Source organism: Eriocheir sinensis, chromosome 12 (assembly GCF_024679095.1).
Source record: "Eriocheir sinensis breed Jianghai 21 chromosome 12, ASM2467909v1, whole genome shotgun sequence".
NCBI lineage: Eukaryota > Metazoa > Arthropoda > Malacostraca > Decapoda > Varunidae > Eriocheir > Eriocheir sinensis.
Window position 1 is genome coordinate 12,903,078 of NC_066520.1, and position 15,384 is coordinate 12,918,461.

A 15,384-nucleotide genomic window follows, 5' to 3' on the forward strand; every position below is an offset into this window, starting at 1 on the left:
AAATGGCTGAAGGGTGGCCTAGTCTTCACCCGAATTTTCTTTATCATAGAAACAATGGCCCAATAATTAACACGCACCTTCCCTGGCACAGTGAGCCATGTACAGTAAACCCTCTATTTGAGGCAAGATAGGTACTAAAGAAATTTGCACTAAATGGAAGAGTTATGTCAATGCGATTTATCAATTTGGGAATGGTATATATATATATATATATATATATATATATATATATATATATATATATATATATATATATATATATATATATATATATATATATATATATATATATATGTGTGTGTGTGTGTGTGTGTGTGTAATTCACCTCTTGGTCTGTTGCGGGTCTCTCTTGAGACAGCCAGCCGTTCCCCTACGGAAGGAGCTCGGAGCTCAGTGACCGATCTTTGGGGAGGACTGAGACTACTCACACACAACACAATGCGACAACAAGGTCACAACTCCTCGCCTTACGTTGCATACCTACTCACTGCTAGGTGAACAGGGGCTACACGTGAAAGAAGATAAACCCAACTTATCTTCACCCGGTCGGGGAATCGAACCCCAGTCCTTCTGGTTGTGAGGCAGACACTAACCACTGAGCTACCGGTGTGTGTGTGTGTGTGTGTGTGAGTCAGCTCAAGGGTATGTTATAATGAAATCCTTAAAAAGAAACTCACTAAATGGAGGGTCTACTGTAATACTGCAGTAGTTGTAGTCCTGACGTTTCCCCTCTTAGAGAGGGACAAACATCTACTTTTGCAATCAGCAAAAAATGGTGCCAGACTGCCATATGACAGTCATGACTGCATGCAACGCACTGATGCTACAAATACCAAACTTCCTTTTTAACTTTGCCACACCCTCACTGACCTCGTCAAGAGAGGGAGAGGTTTTGTCAGTGGGCAAGTCAGCATCCCCTATCTGTAACCCATCAGTTAGGAACAGCCCACTCGGAGTGTGTGCCATGTACAGCTACTGTGCTCACCCCCACCCAACCCTCTGCTTGTCCATGTCTGACATGAGACCGGAATGGGAGACTTAAAGCAGAGCTTCTTTAGGCCTTAGTGAGCAGGTCAGAGGTCATTTGCAATGAAATGACCCTCAAAATCCTCAGTGAGACTCCTGACACATCTCTCAGAAGTGCTCTAGCCATATGTGACAGTCCTATATTGATCCAGATTCTCAGCAAATCTGGCAGTGTGACTCTATTCAATATTCTCCAGCATTTCCTTGAATTTAAAACCACTTCTTGACCTCAGGCACTTTCTATTGCACTCCTCTGCAGCTTAAGAGTGTTTCATGTTTGAAGGTATTCCACAGTTCTACGTGGTCAGACAGATAAATATAGATAGACATACAAACAGACAGACAGAATGACTGATGGACAGGCAAGTGAATGAGCAGATGGAGAACTGGATAGACAGAAATACATAAATACTGACAGACAGACACAGATAAATTACTACTGACCTGGAGGGAAATTTCCACAACAGATGAATCTGGAGGCATCATAACCTTAGACAGGAAGGGTCTCACAGAACCCAGTTTGAGAATTTTTATGTGCAAGATAATTTCTTCAAGGCGGGTACGCTGAATCTCGGGCAGTGGGTAATCTTCTAACAACGCTTCTCGTGCCCGAGAGTACAGGTGGTAACATATTCCCGCCTGCACTCTGGAGAAGAAATTCTAATGGCATTATTTTGCTTTTGTACTTTGGAAAGAAAACCACCAATGTCTCATTCTGAAGGAGTAACATGAAAGTGGCATATATCACTATCATGCTAAATTTTATCCCTTTTAACATGAGGTCAGATTTTTTAGTATTTTAGTGTCCCATATAGCAACTCACCTGCCAGCCCGTCCTCTCCTTTGTCTGGCATTGGCAAGGGTGACCCACTCTGCTAGCAATGTTACCAAGTTAGCCTCTTTGTCATAATTCTTCATCTTGATACGGCCCCCATCAATAACATACACTATGTCATCAATGGTTATACTGGTTTCAGCAATATTAGTAGCAAGGACAATTTTTCTTACACCTGAAAAAAATATAAAGAAAATTAAACTAACAAACTGTCTCATAAAATTATAAATCATATAACTAACATGTTCCTACAAATGTCTTACCGTACTGGTTTTTACATCACTATTAATGTATTCACTTATGTCTTAGGTATAATTTGACTTCTACTCTGCTGAGCTGAATGAAATATACACATTACCTTTGGGTGGAGTGTTGAAGACTTCACGCTGACTTACAGTGGGCATCATGGAGTGTAAGGGAATTACCAGGTAGTTCCCTGAAAACAAGAATGTATTAGATCAAACTGTATAGGAAAAATTAGTGTGTGTGTGTGTGTGTGTGTGTGTGTGTGTGTGTGTTCGTGTGTGTGTGTTCGTGTGTGTGTGTGTTCGTGTGTGTGTGTGTGTGTGTGTGTGTGTGTGTGTGTGTGTGTGTGTGTGTGTGTATTTACCTAGTTGTGAAATACAGGAAAAGAGCCGTACTAGGCTCGTGCTGTCCCATCTCCATAATACTTATTATCCAGTTTGGCTTTAAATTCATTAATTGTTTTTGCACACACAGTCTCCTTGTCAAGTCCATTCCATGTTGTTATGCTTCTGTATGGAAAACTGTATTTCTTGATGTCTCTCCTACAGTTGCTCTTCTTCAGTTTCTTACCATTGCCTCTTGTCATACTTCTGTCACATACCACTAGGTCTTCCCTGTCCAATTTCTCCAATCCCTCTTGTATCCTGTACAATGATATTAGGTCCCCTCTCTCTCTTCTTTTCTCCAGTGTTCTTAGTCCCAATTTCTTCAGTCTTTCTTCATAAATACGCTCTCTCAGAGTTTCTGGTAATTTAGTTGCTGCTCTTTGTATTCTTTCCAACTTTCTAATTTCTTTCTTCAATCTAGGTGACCAAACTAATGCTGCATATTCCAGTCTTGGACGTATCATCGATGTTATTAGTTTCTGCACCATTTCTTCATCTAAATATATAAATGCTGCTTTTATATTTCTAAGAAGATTGTATGTTTTCCCAGTTATTCGGTCTGTATGTTTTCCAAAGGATAACTTGTGTGTTATGATCATTCCCGGATCTTTTTCTTCAGTTTTTTTCATTCTTCTTTCATTACTCAGAGTAGTTCCCTGATATTCGTCTACTGCTCTTACCAAACTCCATCACGCTACACTTCTCTGTATTGAATGTCATTTCCCATTTGTGTGACCATTCGCTTATTCTATCGAGATCTTGTATGGGAGTGTGTGTGTGTGTGTGTGTGAAGTACTTACATATTTGTGATATATAGGAAATAAGCTACACTTGTAGAGATCAGTCTAGTATCAGTTAAGTTAAATTATGCTTGAAACTCATTTCAGTTTTAGAATTGGACAACCTCTTTGTCCAGATTGTTCCACTGTTCAGTGTATCTAGTGGGAAAACTGTATTTCTTGATCTCTCAAGCATTCTATCTTTTTCAACTCAGGCAACTTACTGAGAAAAGTTTAAGAAAGTAACAAAAGTGATATCTACCTTTAATGGACCTAGAGAATATACCAAAAAAATAATTTCAAAGGTTTGTGTATAGTACTAAAAATATATGTGGTACTGGTGTGAGAGCAATGAGAAGCTTCAAGTTAGCAATGCATGTGTGTAATCAATGAAAGCCTTAAGAACTACAGTAAGTGGTTTGGTGTGCAATACTTGCTGATTAAATAACTACTTCATAAAAAATACAAAATGCTGTCTCACGTGAGTTGAACATTGTGTCATCCTGTATCATGTTGTGGAGCTTGGAGATCATGTCCCAGCCCGGCAGGAACACCAGCACTGCTCCCATCGGCTGCCTGCTGATGTGCCGCAGCAGCTCCAACACTAACTCCAAATTCAGCTCTTCACTTGCTGGCTTGTACAACTCTTGTAAGGTCTGATAAGAATACTGCTGCCTCTTATCAAGATCTCTGAAAATGAAAATCATGATTCCATTTAATCTTCATATATTTCATAGAATGATTCTAAAAAGATTAAAATTAATGGTAAAAAAAAAATCACATGCAGTATTCTGCTGTCAGGTTGGAGGCTCAAGTTAATAGAAACAAAGAAATATTTACAATTAAAAACATATGAAATGGGATAATCGACACATTCATATACCATTTCAGTACTTTTTGTATCTGAACTTTACACCTGTGACAACTGTTTTATTGACACCACACATCTTACCTCACTGCCCACCGATCAGATACAATCCATCAAACTGGTGGCTTAATTAACAGCCATTTCCTTTTCCTCAAGTACCTCATTTTTTTCAGAATGTAACCATTCATTTTACCTCTACAACATAACTATTCCTACCTCTAACCTCATGCCTAAACCACCTTTATGTAGGTATACTGACACTCATTCCACCACTCCACCCTCAAAACCTTTACCTCTCTTGACAATACTTCATCTATAAACAGTCTTGTTACTAAATAGATCCAATATTGTTAACAAATGTTCCATCCCATCTTCCTAGCCCACATACTTTTCTTCATAATTTTTATCTTAGCTACACATCTCCTTGGCTGGTGTGCCTTCAATGCTGGTATTTCTGGGGTAAAAATCAAAGATTATCTATAGTAACTCTCAACCTCCTCTTTTACTTCCTCGCTTTAACTTCTAACTTTCTTGATTTAAGTAACTGAATGTGCTTAGAGTCATGGTGTCCTCTGGCCAATAGCTGGATTTTAGTCCTCTTCCTCAGTTTTACAACCAGTATTGTCTCTCCTTACCTCTCTAGACCTCTTGCTGGGCACTTACCTGAGGTAGGGTGTGATCATTTCTTCAAAGCTTTTGCTCTTTTGATTGTTGTTGCTCCTTCTTTTCCAAATAGGTAACTCCTTTTTGTCTTGAAATTTAAATCTGTAAAGAGAAAGGAATTATTAACATCATGATGAAATCATGTTAGTGTACAAAAATTGTAGAATATAGACAAGAGCAATGTATAAAGCACGTGAAAGGACTACAGTTGTTCAGATGAAGTACAAAGTAAGTAAATAATGTGGTGGCAAATATTTTTCCCCTCTCTATTTGAGTCTTCATTCATGCAGTCAGTCACCATTTGTAATATCAAGGTTATCTCTGCCTGTTTGCACAGACATTCAATAATTTTGCTGGATATATATTTTATAATTTTTATCTATAATCAAAAAAATACCTTAATATATGTGAAGTTATAACCATTTCCAAGAAAATCAACAGATAATTAAAAATCATCTTACTTGGTAGTTTCTATTACATCTTCAAGATAATATTCTTTGACAGGGTATGTAAAGCCAGGAATGTGGATCATTGGGCATCCTCCAAAATATTCAGAGAACTGCTCAGCATTCAGTGTAGCACTCATTAGTATAACCTTTAAATTGGGCCGCTGCAAAAGATACAACATTTATAACAGTACGAGGAGCACAAAAATTATGGAAGTTTGTCATGACTCAAGAGTTTTTACAAAACAATTATCTAGGTTTCTGGGAAAAAAAAATAATAATCCCAGGATCCTGCACCTTTCCTCTATCATGTGGTGAAACATCTGCAAAAATTAATAATATCAACTAATTGCAGTATTTTTTCTAAATTCCTCCATCACCACTTGACTGATATTCAGCATCACAGCACTCATATATATATATATATATATATATATATATATATATATATATATATATATATATATATATATATATATATATATATATATGTATATATATATATATATATATATATATATATATATATATATATATATATATATATATATATATATGTAGGGGAAATGACGGCACATTTTTTTTACTAAAAACTCCATCTCAAGAGTACTACACTTCACTCATTCTACCACTACACAATGCTCTTTCTTTGCTGTTAAACCCATAACAAAGCTCTTATATAATCGTCATGCATCCCATCTTGACAACCCACATGCTCCTTTTATATAGCTAATTTCCTCTGCATGTATTTAGGACTGTTGTGCTATATTCTAGTCATACCTCTGATGCATATGATAAGAGTCTGAAGTACAATGCTATTTCTAATATTTTTTTATCCCTATGCTCACACTTTCTTTCATATGTCTCTTCAATTCACCTGCTACCCATCTGCCCTTCACTGCTCTCTCCATCCATGCTCCCATGCTTACATAAAACAGTCCCTCAGTACTTCTTCCATCCTCTACTCCAAACAAGATCTTACACACTTGTGTTCTCTCCTCTAACTCTATGGTTACAAAATCAATAGTCTCCTCTCTTTCACTCTCAAATACTATAACAATACCAACATTTACTTTCAACTTTAAATTAAGGTAAATACCCTCTCACACCATATATTCTCAGGATATCCCATAAAACCTTCCTGTCAACTTTGTCCTAAGCCTTCTCATGGAATGAAGAACTGGTCAGTTATCTCACACCAAATCTATCATTATATGTGTAAGGACAAGCAGCTGAAAGAACTGCAAGCCAAAGTTGATCTCTGAACAAGTAACTAATTAACCTTATATGCTCTTACCACTTTGATGAGATCTTTGGCAATGCAAATAATAAAATCTGACAACATATCTCGCTCATGTATCTCATCTAGCACAAGATGTGACACCTGAGCAAGCAGTGGGTCACTCTGAAGCCACTGGAGCACAATGCCTGTGGTACAGTACAAGATGGACCCTTCATTTCGTGGCAACACCCTGGAAAGAATTTATTCATATCAGTTTCATCATTCTAAGCTTCTTTCCTGCTTTAAGAATGGTGAACAAGTTACACAAAATTAAAAGCATCAGCTGGCTACTTTTATATAGCAAATAAAGTAATAAAGGATATCAAAATTGTTGTATATGAAGTCAATATCTTCATTGTTGCCAATGATACAATTTCAAGGTATAAGATGTGAATGTGTTTTATATATATATATATATATATATATATATATATATATATATATATATATATATATATATATATATATATATATATATATATATATATATATATATATATATATATATATATATATATATATATATATACAGTCGTCCCTCAAATAGTACGGTTTCCAATAGTACGGTTTTGGTTTTATATGGATTGTCATATAAGAATTTGGGGGGGGATTTTTAAATTTCCCCCTCGTCGCACCAAGTAGCCATGGCGTGAGTGGCAACACTGTTCTACTAAAACACCTGCTGAAAACACCCCAAAGCATTCGAGATAGGTGTTCACCTTGCAGAAGAATTTAGATTTAGGAGAAATTATGTTTTGGGATGAGTTACGTTGCAGTAGGGAGAGCATACCACGTGAATGAGAGCAGTGTTCGCTGTATCTATCATAGTGTAAAAGAAATTCTTGCCTCAGTAACTGCCAGTGCTCCAAGAGTGCTGCGAAAGTAAAGATAAAGGCCGTCCTTTTACTAAGCCTCGTTGTTGCTCTGGTAACGGCATCTCACTCGCAGCAAAATGGGGTACGCTGATCTACCTGATGCAATGGAAGCACTTATGTGTTTGTTTGGGCCGCCATATTTGCTGATGATGTCATCACAACACACAGGCGTTCCACCTCTCAAAGCCGGGAGCGGAGCAGACATGCCGAGTTGGCAACTCGTGCTGCCGCGTCACCCGTTTGAGAGCACTCAGGATGTACTAAGTCCCGATTCCTTCTCTCAAACGCAGCCCAGGAGTGTTTCTAGGGGGGGCAATATATATATATATATATATATATATATATATATATATATATATATATATATATATATATATATATATATATATAGTCACCCCCCATGTTCGCGTTCTCACACATCGTGGTTTCGCGTATTCTCGGTCAACTAAGTGTCACACCCCGCTTATACGCTGCCCCAGTTTCAGATACGGATGCATTGATGCTAAATAGGAAGGCAGAGAGGAGGGAGGAGGAGGAAGAGGGAGGGAGAGAGGAGGAGGAAGGCAGAGAGGAGGGAGGAGGCAGAGAGGAGGGAAGGGAGAGAGGAGGCGGGGCAATGGACGTTAAGGCAGTGTCACACTAGCACTTTTCCGTCGATTAATGCCATTTCCGTCGATTTTCATCGTTCCGCATGAACTTATCGCATGAATTTGTCAGACGATCAGGATCGTTTCTGCCTGCAAATTTCCGCCTTTGTTTATATTTCCAAGACCAAGACCGAGACTTTCCGCTTGGCTTCAACCTGTCTCAAACGCTCTCCTGCAGTGACAGCCTTCCTCATCCTGGTGTCACTTCTGGCAATGAGAGGTGTCACTAACTCCAGAAGTCTGTGGTACTGGCTCTTGTCCAACCTGATCCAATTCTTCAGAGTCTCATGATCCTCTAAACTCAGCTCTTTTAACAGCCTGTGGTACACACTTTCTCTTTCCCGACGAGCCAACCATGAGCGCATCCATGCATGCTTTTTGGCTTGTTTAGCTCGTCTAAGTCTCACAATACACAGTATTAGGTTCAGAGCAGCGTATCTTTGCCGCAGCGTGGACTCCATGTTTGTTTACATTCCCATGGTCTGTGCCGACGGAAAGTTTCAGACGAAACACCGTTTGTGTGTGACAGGCCGCAGCCAAGATATCGACGATTTTCAGAAAAACGACGGAAAAAGTTGACGGAAAAAGTGCTAGTGTGACACCGCCTTTAGGTTGCTCCTGAGTGACGTCACGGTTAGACTGTGACGTCATGCTTTCCTATTGGCCAGCAGCTCACTCAGGGACGACTGCTATTGGTCGAGATTTTCTCATAGCAACATTATCCTAAAAAAAAAAAAAATTCACGCGCCGCCACACTGCAGTGTTGCCAGATTGGGCTACTTATCGCAAATTGGGCTACTTTTGGGAACGAAAAAAACATGTTTTATATGACGTGTCAGAGGTGACTTCCCCAAATGCATATTTTCCCATAGGGTTATAGTCCCGCCGTTCATGCGGTTTCATCATCGCGAAGTCCGAACTAAATACCGATGACTATATATATATATATATATATATATATATATATATATATATATATTTATATATATATATATATATATATATATATATATATATATATATATATATATATATATATATATATATATATATATATATATATATATATATATATATATATATATATATATATATATATATATATATATATATATATATATATATATATATATATATATATATATATATATATATATATATATATATATATATATATATATATATATATATATATATATATATATATATATATATATATATATATATATATATATAACTGCTTAATAAAATGCCCCTGCCATTGCATTAATTCTAAGTAGATCTGGCAACACTTTTACTTGGCAACTGTGACGTCTTGCCTTTAGTCTCCGTTCCTGTAGATGGCTCAGTGTGCCTCGTGCCTTGACAAGGAGAATGTTTGCCATTCCATGGTTCTTTCTCCCGCCAATTTTTTTGAAAGGCACGCTATACATCCAACCCCTCTACTGCTAACCATGCTGAAGAAAAAGCAACTCACAAAGGCTCAGATAGAGGCCATACATGCTCTCTACAAGGAGGGAAAGTCTAATCGGTGTATTGCCAAGAACACTGGAATTTCAGTCCGTACAGCCCAGCTATGGACTAAGAAAATACGTGAAGCAGGACCCGGTCCCCTCCCAACCCATAAGAAAAGGCCTGGGAAGAAAAGGCTGCTTTCCAAGTGGACCCTGAATGCCATCAAAAGGCAGGTGGAGTGCAGCATATATATAAATATAAATAAATATATATATATATATATATATATATATATATATATATATATATATATATATATATATATATATATATATATATATATATATATATATATATATATATATATATATATATATATATATATATATATATATATATATTATACACACACAAACACACACACACACACACATAGTGGAAACAGTGACTGTATGAAAATATGAGCGATAGCAATAGAAACCCTCGTATATAACATGGGTGTTTTTGAGCAGCCAGTTTTTCTGTGGAAGTCTCTAACATTTCCCCACTCCTCTTGTCTCATTTAAGTAGGGCTATATTCACTCCCAACCCTGAGTCTACATTAAATGGAAAAGATGTGAACCAGAATATTTTAAGTTAGTCTCCTATATTGAAGCTGAAGTGAAATTCCAGAAGTAGAATCTTGCATGATAATATTCTTCATTCTCTGACACTGACATTTTTAGTGTTTCCTATAATTAAACATTATTTTGCCTTGCAGCTTAACTTACGCCTCAAGCCTGATCTGATAGCCAACGCTTCTCCCCAGCTTCTCCCCACGTTCATCTGCCACCCGCTGAGCAACAGAGATGGCAGAGATGCGGCGGGGTTGAGTACATACAATGCGACAGACTGAACCGTGCCCTGATGATATTGCATCTTCCTGGATAAACTGAGCAACCTGGGTTGTTTTGCCGCAACCTGAAAAAGTGTTCAATTATGAATATATATCTTAAAACATTATATGGTAGGAAAAATTACATATTGAAATTATCAATATAACCTTCACACACACACACACACACAATTGCAGGTGGGTGTGAATAGAGAAAGAACTGGAATGCTGAGTAATCTCAGATCAAGAATATTCAAATTGTAAAAAAGTAACTTGATCAACATGAGTAGACACATTGAAACTACACAGATTAATAAGTGATGACTAAATGTTTAGCAATGATCCAATATTTCCTGTTTAAAAGTGAGTGACACTTTTGCTATAAAAAAATAAAGAAATCTTTATTCATCCCATATTTACTATTCTTCACTTATAAAACAAAAACAGAAAGGGAAGCAGGATGATCAAAACAGTCTCACCAGTCTCTCCACTCAGCACCACAACTTGGTTACTGTTAATGGTGTTGACAATCTCATCCCTCATCTCGTAGGATGGGAGTTTCTTACGCACCTCCAGCATACGTTGGTACCTGTAGAATGGATAATTGTGACCAAAGTCTTCTGCTTACAAATATTGGAGAAATCAGCTGAAAATAAGGTTATTTTGAGTGTGAGACTGTCTTCTACTGAGATAAAGTAAGAATTACAGTGGGACTTCAGTTTAACATGATATAGATACCAAAGAAATTCACACTATTGATATACTAGAACTGACCACAAGCCAACCTTGTTCTATGAGGGGGGGTGACATTCTGCAAAGCCCAAATTATGTACCACAAAGGTCGTGTACCTTTCAGTCACCAATGATGATGGACAGTGAAATAGAGACATCATATGAAACTCAGTCATTAATAGTTCATTAAAAAAATGTACATTATTCTATAAGATCATAAGCTATGAAATCACCTTAGTTAAAAGACTAACAAAACTCTGAATTCCTTTTGTACTTACATCTGGCTATTCCTCTGAGCCAACAGATCTTCATACAAACGTTCATCAACATCTGATCGTCGATGCAAGGCCCGTGATCCTTCCTTCATGGCCTCCAAGCCCCCACTATCACGCAACTGTAACACAAAAACGCTCGCTTTACATTAACAGTAGACAGATTCTAATAATTTTCTAAGTGAACAGTTAAACTCTCATTACGTTAAGCTTCAAAGAAAACATTTGTCGATTCACATACAGGTAGCTTTTAAAAACAGAAGTAGTCACTCATTACCTGATTGCCATAGACATTGGCAAGATAGGCCCGCTTGAAATCTGACTCTTGGATATTGTTCAGCTGCTCTGTCAAGGAGTCTCCACGTTGCTTTCTCTCAAACTCCCCTTAGGAGAAAATCAATATAAAGACGTAGCAAGTACAAAGCACACATGAAGATAATTATTACTAAAGGCCCAGATTATAAATATTATTAAAAATTTATCATTGATGTTCAAGACTTGGACACCAGTTTATTATAAAATTTGGGTCATAGTAGATTACAGCATAAGGTTTACACAACTATACTGAAAATAATAATCTAATAAATCATTCATGAGTCACAACACAAATTACAGAAGTTACTCGTATGTCAAACCTCTTTAAACTTTTAAGGGAGTATGAGGCAGACAATAAGAATGAAAATATCGATTCATGAATTTCAGGAAAAAGATATCACAGTAAGATACTTCTTCAGAAACCTTCAGATGATAAGAAAACACTGTACAGGATAACTTACAAGGTAAAAGAAGGTAAAAGAAAACTCTAGGTATCATATGGAAAAAAATAAACCTTGATTGACCCCTTCACTCCGGCGACGCCGACATCACCATATGGAAAGGGTTAGTCCTCTTCTAAACCTCTTGATCCTCTTCCATTAGCTCTTAATTATCTTCTAAACCTCTTAAGAGGAAATGGAAGAGGATTAAGAGGAATTTAGAGGAGGATTGAGAGTTTTAGAAGAGGATTAATCCTCTTCCATTTCCTCTTGACCCTTTCCATACTGTGACGCCGACGTCTGTGTCACGGATGGAAAGGATTAAATATTTTTGATAAACCTCATTAAATAATCAACCCAACAAATAGCTCCCCCACCAAAAAAAAAAAAAAATAAATAAATAAAATAAATAAATAAATAAATAAAAACTCAACCCTCCACCATCTGCCAGTCAGCAATGAGTCACTAAGTCTCAGTCTCAGTGACTTGAGGGCAGTTGCAGGAGGAGTTCCATGCACCAATGACAAGCCACCTTTACAAAAATTGGTAATTTAGTAAAGAAGAAATTAGTACAGAAGAAAATTTCTTCACCATATCCAAATTTGCTTTTTATGTGAAGAAATGGCAGAAAAAAATTGCTGAATCTACAAGTCAAAATATATATTTCCTCTCCCATGGGTCCACAGTGTAAACAATAAAAGTTACTGTGCCGCAAGTTCACAAGGTCTAATTTCGCTACAATATGAGCAAAAGTTGGGTGTGTAAAACTGCTATCGAGACTTCAAATCTGCCTTTTGATGGATCAGAAAAATTCCTTTTGCATCATCCAGATTTTTCACTTTTCCACAAGGGCCTTGGCTGGCTGAATTAATACAGATAACTGAGTTAACTGTATGGTGTCTGCTTTTTCTAATGTCTTATTCCCTCCTAACCAGAGGATTAATCCTCCCAGGAATCCTGCGTCCACGCAGCAGGCTTCCCCGATGCATCCACATCCGAGGAGCCTGCCGTCAATAATGGGTGCAGGGCAAAGCCTATGGGACCCTACACCTTGAAGGAGGAAGGGCCCCCAAGCCCCTCTGTTTGTTTTGGTTGTGACCAGGGTTGTACAGAGGCTGCACTCCCCCCTGCAGAACCAGGCCCAGGGTTAGCTTTCAGAGGGCTCTGTGTGTGGGCTCCTGGACCGTCCACTCAGGATAGGAAGGGGGCCTGCATGGAGACTCACCCAGAGGGACCCTCGGACTTGGCGTCATAGGATGGGCGAGGCAACGCGCCCCCCGGTGTATGCCCCCATTGATTGATCGATTATTACCTTTGTAGAGTTATATCACAAGGTACCTACAAGTGCTTTTCAATCTTCATAATCCTTGTTTCTTGGAATCACCTCAAACTATTTTCACAATATTTTCCACATATTCTTAACAGCATTTATAACATAGAATTTACACACCTGATGATCTCTTACGTTTTTGTGCATTTTCTTGCATCCAACTATCTGGGTTAGAAAAGACATCAACTTCTTGCTTGACATGCAATTCTTGCTTGACATGCAATTCTTGCTTGACATTTGCATGACTGCTCCCAGCACCCACATCATATCCTAGAATACAGAAAATAATAAACACTAATCAAGACTGCATTACAAGCAAGAAAGTGAGCTGGGCTGTCTCCCTCAGGTTCCATAAGGGGCCCTTTATCACCAAGAATTTAAATCTATAATCTATATTTTAGGACAGGAAAAAGCAACAAAATATGCTCTCTTCATAACCTCTCCTTCTCTCTCTCTCCATGCTCCCAAACTTACAAAGAACAATCCCTAAGTACTTAAACTCAAATCACTTCCTCCATCCTACCAACCAGACCTTACACAATGTTCTGGGGTGGGTTTCATCATAGTGCTCTCCCAAGCGTGGTGATGTCACGCACAGTTGGGAGAATTTATTGGGCGTGTTTCATCACCGCGCCACAAGCACTTCCAAGTAGGATTGGGGGCGGTCTTGGGAGTAACCAGCGTTGCCAATCTTCCGCGTTGCTTTGATGTCTAATGTGTCTTCAATTAACCTAAATTACACTTCTTATGTATAATTATGGAATTATAAATATAAACAATTGATATTTAGTTGAAATACAGCGATAGTATCTTCATTGTAAGGAATATGTGCACGTATTTTTGTTCCGTCTGCATCTTCAACGGCACCACGGTGTAAACAAACATTTAGTGAGTCATGAGTAGACCCTGGCCACCTCGCCACCATGGCCTGCAGCTTGTACTGTGCATCAAATAACACTTGCACATTGATGCTGTGGTAGTTCTTGCGGTTGACGTACACTTCTTCGTGCTCATGTGGGGCCATTATTCTTACGTGGGTGCCATCAACAGCACCCACCACACCGGGAAAACCAGCAATTTCGGCAAACTCCACCTTCATTCTCTGCTGCTCCCCCGGTTTAAATGGAAGCCCATGAACCGCCTCATATTCTCTTGTTTCACGAGAGCATCCACGGTCTGGGTGATGATTCTGCTGACTGTGGCCCGGGAAATTCCAAAGTCATCTGCGCTGCACTGCTGCATTTTCCCAGTGGCGAGGTATCGCAGAGTCAACGCCACTTTCAGCTCCGCTGTGACCGCACGGCTCCTCTCAGTCCTGTTGCCAATCACGTGTCGCACCAAGTCAGTGACGAACAACAGGCCAGCACGATCCACCCTGTACCTCTTCTTGAACTCAGTGTCATCGTACTCGTTAAAGATGTCCCTTCTCGGGCGAAAATTCCTTGGTCGATGCTGGCGGGGTTGTTCACGGGCTGCCATGTTTACAGTCAGACACTTGGAACCTTCCTTGGGAGCGCTTGGGAGACCCCGCACGGCCTCCCAAGGCGGCGAGCGAGATAGGCAGAGTTCCAAGGCTTGGGAGCTTTCGTGAAACATGCCCAAGGTTTCTCGCACGCTTGGGACTCCTTGAGCACACTTCCAAGGACTTGGGAACTTTGATGAAACCCACCCCTGTTCTCTGCCCTAACTCAATATGGTTTGATCTGCTTTCTTTTCTCACAAATACCATAACATGACTCTTACCAACATTTGCTATCAACCTTCTCTTATATTTCCTGTCAAATTCATCTATAATCTTCTGCAGCCTCCAATCACCTTCTGCCAACAATAATACCATCAGTAAATAGCCCTCCAACCAGACTGCTCTCTACCTCTCACTTTCAGCCTTGGGCCTCACTCTCCTACTCTGGCTT

General features: G+C 38.7%; 1 protein-coding gene across 2 annotated transcripts in view; it reads right to left on the reverse strand.

The window, feature by feature from the left end:
* Positions 1 to 15,384, reverse strand: part of LOC126997418 (ATP-dependent DNA/RNA helicase DHX36-like) — a 40,471-nt gene that overhangs the window by 12,159 nt on the left and 12,928 nt on the right. The window contains exons 5-16 of one of the 2 annotated variants that reach the window (XM_050858501.1): positions 13,607 to 13,741; positions 11,664 to 11,770; positions 11,393 to 11,508; positions 10,862 to 10,971; positions 10,279 to 10,468; positions 6,547 to 6,721; positions 5,265 to 5,413; positions 4,804 to 4,905; positions 3,754 to 3,962; positions 2,220 to 2,297; positions 1,850 to 2,036; positions 1,471 to 1,672 (exon numbers count right to left, since the gene is read on the reverse strand). In XM_050858501.1, the coding sequence (XP_050714458.1) occupies positions 1,471 to 1,672; positions 1,850 to 2,036; positions 2,220 to 2,297; positions 3,754 to 3,962; positions 4,804 to 4,905; positions 5,265 to 5,413; positions 6,547 to 6,721; positions 10,279 to 10,468; positions 10,862 to 10,971; positions 11,393 to 11,508; positions 11,664 to 11,770; positions 13,607 to 13,741 (1,760 nt within the window). Of the gene's footprint in view, positions 1 to 1,470; positions 1,673 to 1,849; positions 2,037 to 2,219; positions 2,298 to 3,753; positions 3,963 to 4,803; positions 4,906 to 5,264; positions 5,414 to 6,546; positions 6,722 to 10,278; positions 10,469 to 10,861; positions 10,972 to 11,392; positions 11,509 to 11,663; positions 11,771 to 13,591; positions 13,742 to 15,384 lie in introns of both variants that reach the window. The other variant, XM_050858500.1, reaches the window with a different exon arrangement.